General features: G+C 43.0%; 1 protein-coding gene across 1 annotated transcript; it reads right to left on the bottom strand.

The window, feature by feature from the left end:
* Positions 1–599: 599 nt before the first annotated feature.
* LOC131245350 (GDSL esterase/lipase At5g45910-like) lies at positions 600–5883 on the bottom strand. Its single transcript, XM_058244745.1, has 5 exons — positions 5585–5883; positions 4872–5093; positions 4632–4780; positions 3793–4069; positions 600–881 (listed from the first exon to the last, which is right to left on the bottom strand). Exons 1-5 carry the CDS (start codon positions 5850–5852, stop codon positions 652–654), a joined length of 1146 nt encoding a protein of 381 aa, XP_058100728.1. The 5' UTR covers positions 5853–5883; the 3' UTR covers positions 600–651.
* Positions 5884–6536: the final 653 nt, after the last annotated feature.

Here is a 6536-nt window from a genome sequence, read left to right as displayed (position 1 = left end):
CAGGCCCCACCTATCAGAAAATCCTATCCATCATATTGATGGTCTATGATAGACGGTTGAAACAGAAGAGGGTGAACGTTCATCTTAATGGGGGAATCAAGTGGTTGGTTGAGCCGTAGCTTGTTTTTATAGAGATGTTCATCCATTGCAGGAGAAGAATATGGACGGTTTAGATGATCAGACCGTAAATCCAATTGTACCCATCATGATGGACCAGGCGAAAATGGGATATATAAAAGGATAATAGTGATGATTGATGAGTCGCGATGAACTGAAAGAAACTATAGGGTGCTGAGCAAATGAATAGTTTGCTGACGTGAAAGGTTTGGTACATATGGGAGAACAGGTCAAGTGATCTAAGCCGTTGATCTGACGTCCCCCTCTGTGGATATGGGACACTCTCAAAGATATCTCAGATTGGAAAATCGTAACCCTTCATTAGGTTGCCTGCACAGATAAAAGGTTAAGAAAAGAATGCACAAACCACCCATTTTCATCTGAAAATTGACCAATCAAAAGGTAGGGCATCCCAAATCAAGGTATGGCCCATCACATGAACGGTATGTACATTCGAACCACGAGCCCACATGTAAGGGAAGTTATTCGAGATCTGAACGACTTTATTTTGTAACAAGAGAGGGAAATACATAATCAACGGTGAAGATGAAGGGATGACATTGGTGGGTTAGAGTATGGGCCTTGTATCAAACCAGTGGCAATGATCCTGTACGCCGCTTCGGTTAAATGGATCCCATCCCAATTCACGTGTGTCGATGGATCACTACAGGCCCATGATCCAAGATGACCACATCGAGCCGATACGTTGAAATTGTACAGACCTCCCCCACCGCAACAAGCTACTAGAGCCCCACTTGTAAATCCTGCAATAACAACAGATTAGACGGTTGTCCAATTACGGTCCCAGCGATTAGATGAAGTAATCATCTCTTATCAGGTGTGGCACCAGAATTTCCACCATTAGACGGATTGAATCCCCACCATTAAAAACTTCAAGGGGCCACCAGAATTTTTATTAATTTGCTATCTAATGTGTTGATAAAGTCACAGAGATGTGGATAAAGAAACTACACAAATATCAGCTTGATCTTAAACTGTTGTGGCCCACAAGAAGTTTTTCATGTTCAATAACCAATGTTTCCTGTATTATGGTCCACCTGATATTTGGAATTGCTTCAATTTTTGGATCATGCCTGAAACGAGCTTTCAATAAGGATGGACAGCGTGGATGTAGTCACATACATCACAGTGGGCCCCACGGTTAGGTGTCCCACCTACCTCGGTGGATGCGGGGTCTCACCTAATCCGCTCCCTCAACTATGGAAGTGGATTGTGCGGGATGCTACACACCACCTGACCTTGGTGTGTTGACGTCACCAAGCTATGTGCCCTCCATGATGTATGTCTTATATCCACACCGTCCATCTGTTTTTTGAAATAATTTTAGGACATAGGCCCGAAAATAAGATACAAAAGATAAGCGAACCACACCAAAGGAAGCAGTTATGACAATAACGTCCACGGTTGAAACCTTCCTAGGGCCACCATTAACCTGTTTATAAGGTCACACAGACCTGGATGAAAGGAAAACACAAATATCAGGTTGATCCAAAACTTCGGTGACTCTCAAGAAGTTTTCAATCATAGACGTTGAATCTCCTCAACTGCTTTCTGCGCTGTTGTCCACCTTGAGCTCTGGATATACCTCGGTTTTATGATCCATGCTGAAAACGATCTCGCAAAATTGATGGACGGTGTGGATATAACACATACATCATCGTGGGCCCACAGTACTTGGTGCACACCACGCAATCCGCTTCCCGCCAATCATACGGTAGGGTCGGCTTGATGTGGGACCACTGAGATGTATGATTAACATGCATACCGTCGACAAACTATGCCACCCCAACAGTCGTCAGATCCAAAATTCAATGAGCTACACCGACAGAAATAGAATAATGTCTTACATAAGACCTCCAAATCACATGGTGTGGCCTACTTGAGTGTTGAAATGACCTTATTTTTGGGCTGTCACTTCATCCATATAAGGCACACACAATAAAGAGGTTGGATGGCATATAATCAATATCCCCACACATAAAAACTACAGTTACCATTACCTCTCCAATGTTCTTTGTGGTGTGGCCCACCTGAGCAAGACTGTTTTCTGATATTTCTGACTAAAAATGGGGTGTGCACACAATGGACGGCTTCGATTTCCAATATATATCACGGTGGGGCCCATGGAAATCAACATTACCGAAAGTTGACATTCCTAATATACATGTACATAAAGGTAAACCTAACCCTTGAACAACACCAGCCGCTTTCATAAAGGCGATGGGTCCAAGGTGTCCAAAGATATCTCGTGTTAGGTCGTTTCCCGTTACTACAATTTACGATACAGTTGGCTAATTTGGAGTCCTTTCACGGATGGCCCACATTACATAATAAACGCTCATCGCTGCTCCCAGCCTAGTATGGTCAACCGTCCACATCCGAAAGGGGAAAGTCCCTCATCTAGATGATGGCTAGGATTGTCTGATAGCTTTCGCATCTCCATAGGAGGGCCCACAAGATGTATGGTTCGGATACGTGGGTTCACCGCTCCCATGCCACGAACCCCAAATGGGATATTGTTGATTCAGCTTTGCTAATCCCACACACGTGTATTTCCCTATTGAATTAATCTTTCTCCACGGGGGTAGACTCCCAGGAGTTTCAATACCGGGTCAAGGGTTCAAGGATCATCACATATGCCGCGTGGCAGACTCTGAAATATCTAAACCATCCATCAGGTGGACCTCACCGTGTATATATTACTGCGCAAAGATAAATGTGGTCCATTTAATAGATGCGCCTTGATATTAAAAATAATTTAATAAGTTGGAAAAGTTCGTCTGATTTTTCCACAACCGTGCATTTATTCGGTTAATTTTGGCCCACACGAGCATTGGACTGATCTTATTCCTGGGATAGAGAATCTTTCCAGTGATTCACTTCTGACATATGATGACATGTGAATTAGCGGACGGAAACGGATTGGCTACTCCCCTGGTAAGATTTTCTATAGGCCCACCATGATGTATGTGTTTCATCCATTCCGTTCATCCATTTTTACAGATCATTTTAGTGCTTGTTACCAAAAATTAGAGGAATATAAATCTCAGGTGGACCACACCACGGAAAACAATAGTGATTGGATATCCACCATTAAAATCCTCCTAAGGCCCACTGTACTGTTTATTTGACATCCAATCTGTTGATTAGGTCATACAGACCCAGATGAAGGGGGAAAAAAAATAAAGATCAGCTTGATCCAATACTTTTACGGCCCCATAAAGTTTTCAATGATCAATGTTCATTTAACACGGTTTCATGTAACGTGGTCCACTTGAGATTTGGATGTACACGCGCGTAACAGAGCATATATTTATAACCAGACAACTGCCCAATGCCTGAGGATATGAAAATTTCCTGTGTCCTTTATTCCGTACAATTGGGCCCATTTTTTGGTGATCAAGACCGTTGATATGATGTGAAGACAATTTTAGATAGATAATATCTCAAAATATCCAAAATTGGAATATATTAACCATCCAAAATTGTTCATTTGTCCAATGATAATGGACCATTGCTGTATTCTTTCGTTAACGTCCATTTAAAAGGGAGAATTTAATGGAATGGCCCATCCATCAGAAAGCACGATTAGATTCACTGGATCATGGTCCCCACTTGCTAAAATAAAAAAGGAAATGTCATAAATGAGCTCACCGAAATGTTGCGGGGCGTGAAAGAATCGCATGGCTGCACCATAGTAGTCGGCATATACGATATTCGCGTGTGGATACTTTTGGCGTAGTCCTTCTAAAGCCCGTCGGAGTTGCGAATTGTGGTAGCGCGAGAAACGGTTTAGTGCCGGTAAGCAACCGTTACGTGGATCGTATTCTGCTTTGTTAGGGGTGTAGAAGATAGTAAGATAGAGGGAAGAGCATCCGATCGGTAGATTTCCGGGCACCATAAGATCCACCGCCCCATGCTCGATCAATCTCTGTGATGGGCCAAACGAACATTCGATCATATCAGAATCCTACCACCTGATCGCGTGGCCCACATGGACGGAGAAACCAACGGTGAGGATCAAGTGGGAAACAAACATAGCGAAAGTTTACTGTTAGCTGATATTTGGTAAGTGGGACCCACTTGGGGACGTATTCGCCCATATCAAACTTTCGCTGTGTGCTTAGCATTGGATGAATTCCAAACCAACAATTACTGATCGAGCAATGCTAAGGCGGTCCACGTGTCGACGTGGCACGTGCAAGAGAGATCCGGGCCATTCATTATGTTGGTCCCATCATGAACACACCTTCCTGGCTTGAAAATAGGCTAGTCTACTTACAAGTTGGCCACAATGGACGGTTCATATTCAATGTACATGTGTGGCCCATCTGATGAGTGGGCTAGAGAATTTCGATAGTGAGTCCCACTAGATGAACGGCCTAGATCTCACCTACATTGTCTCCTCTTTAAACTTTCTACACAGATTAACTTAGAATTGCTTTAATCAATCACTTGCAAAACCATAGCACGAGTATTTATTGAGTTCATACGCTGGTGACAAATGCAATGGTGTCGACGACTTGGGGCACAAACGATCGGATTTGTTTCATGCTTGCACCTTGAAAGAAGGCATAGTTGTAATCGTTTCCACCGATTTCTCCCACCAGAAATAGGGATTTACGGAAGTAATCGGCGCAATCTACACGACGCCATGAAAATTGAAAGAGATTTTTAGAGAAATGGCACGAAATCAGATAAAATGCTAGAAAGATATATCTATGTAGCAAAACCTTTATCTGTGTTGCAAAGGGAAGGCTTTAATTCCTCAAACCATCTTAGCTGTTGATTCAACGAACTGTTTGTCCACATTGTTCTAGCAAGATTTCTCTCTTGAAAGAAGGTGAAATCGAGAGCAGTTGCTCCTGCCACTGCGAAATTCACTCCTTGCCGTGGATCTTGCCCATGCGAATGTCCTAGATATGGTGGTAGCTTCGGAAGCCCATATGACTCAGCTGCATAGCAATAAAATTCCACGCGAGAAACAAATAAATGTTTGGGATGGATTTTTATCAACTGCCACACTTTTCTAGCGTTAAGTAGATACTAAATTAAAGTGATCATTTCATATTTTTAGACTAAAATGATTACAACTTTGGATTGATGAAAGAATAGGTCCAGATCGATGACTGTTCACCGTCTTGGAACAGTACAAATAGCTGTATGACCACCCTTGAATGGTAAAGATTTTTTTTATTTTTTATTTAAAGGTAACACTACCAGGGCTTGAACCTTGGATCACTCACACATACTACACTAATCAATCGTAGTTTAAAAAACTGAAATAAAGACGGTCTTGCATTGTTAATCAGCAAGATTATCCTTCTTTCTCAAACTGAGCTACATGAGCCCATGAACTCACATGAACTCAGTGACTCAGCTCATGGCTCAGCAGCAGATTCAAGACCAATCAACGTACAGAATATGGAAAGGAAATGAATGGTACCAATGAAGTCGACAATCAAGCGCCCATCAGAGCAACGGCCAGTTGGACGGCGGAAGTAGGTCTCGCCATAAGGGAGTCTACCAATTGCAGGAAATGGAAGGGCGCCAGAGACGAGAAAGTTGCCGGTGTCGGCTAATGAATCTCCAAAGCTGAAAATCGAAGTGTAGTGGCGGGAAGCGGAATAGGCCGTGATGATGGAGAAGCAATAGAAAGAGAAGATGAGGAGAGGAAGCTTCATGAGCAGAGGACGAGATGGAGAAAGAGCCATTGAATGAGGTCTATGGTGTAGGTTGCATTTGCAAGTTGTCCCATATAAGAAGGCGAAGGGCATTGATTGATGGGCGCTACACTGTAAGTCTACAACACACGATTTTCACCGTCTCTTAGATGATTGTGATCGATCAATCATCTGCGTCCATGCATGTCAAATCCAGACCGTTCATGAACTGTTTGAATGGGGGGATTGGGTACTATTACAATCCCTAGCTAGAGACAGATGGTCTTGTCATGGGCTCTGTGGGGCTCACCAGATGCATGTGTAACCACGCTATCCATCTATTTTGATAAATCATTTTAGGAACCGACGAGCCGAAAACTAAGGTAAATGGAATGCTCTAGGGGACCATACCCTTTCATTAAGTACATATGACCTTTATGATCGAGTTGGATGGCAAATAAACAGCAGGATGAGCCCTAGGAAGGTTTTAATAGTGGGCATCATTGTCACTACTTATGTGGTGTAGTCCACATGAGCCTTCAATCCGTCTCCTTTTCAAGCTCATGCCCTAAAATGATCTTTCAAAATGGATGAATGACTTGGATAAAACACGTATATCATAGTGCCTCCACAAAACCCCTGACAAGACTATCCATCTCTAGCTAGGTCTTGGTGTGGGTAGTACCCAATCGGCACCCTTAAATGATGGGCATCTCATCCTCACTTCCTTATAGC

The sequence above is a fragment of the Magnolia sinica genome, chromosome 5 (assembly GCF_029962835.1).
Source record: "Magnolia sinica isolate HGM2019 chromosome 5, MsV1, whole genome shotgun sequence".
Lineage (NCBI taxonomy): Eukaryota > Viridiplantae > Streptophyta > Magnoliopsida > Magnoliales > Magnoliaceae > Magnolia > Magnolia sinica.
This window is presented reverse-complemented; position numbering and strand designations above follow the sequence as displayed.

Excerpts from the sequence above, each read along its gene's own strand:
- LOC131245350 (XM_058244745.1), bottom strand. The coding sequence starts at position 5,852 with ATGGCTCTTTCTCCATCTCGTCCTCTGCTCATGAAGCTTCCTCTCCTC. Across the intron at positions 4,070-4,631 it reads CCATTGCATTTGTCACCAGC|AGATTGATCGAGCATGGGGC; the intron begins GTATGAACTCAA and ends GGCCCATCACAG. Across the intron at positions 882-3,792 it reads TCACGCCCCGCAACATTTCG|GATTTACAAGTGGGGCTCTA; the intron begins GTGAGCTCATTT and ends TTGTTATTGCAG.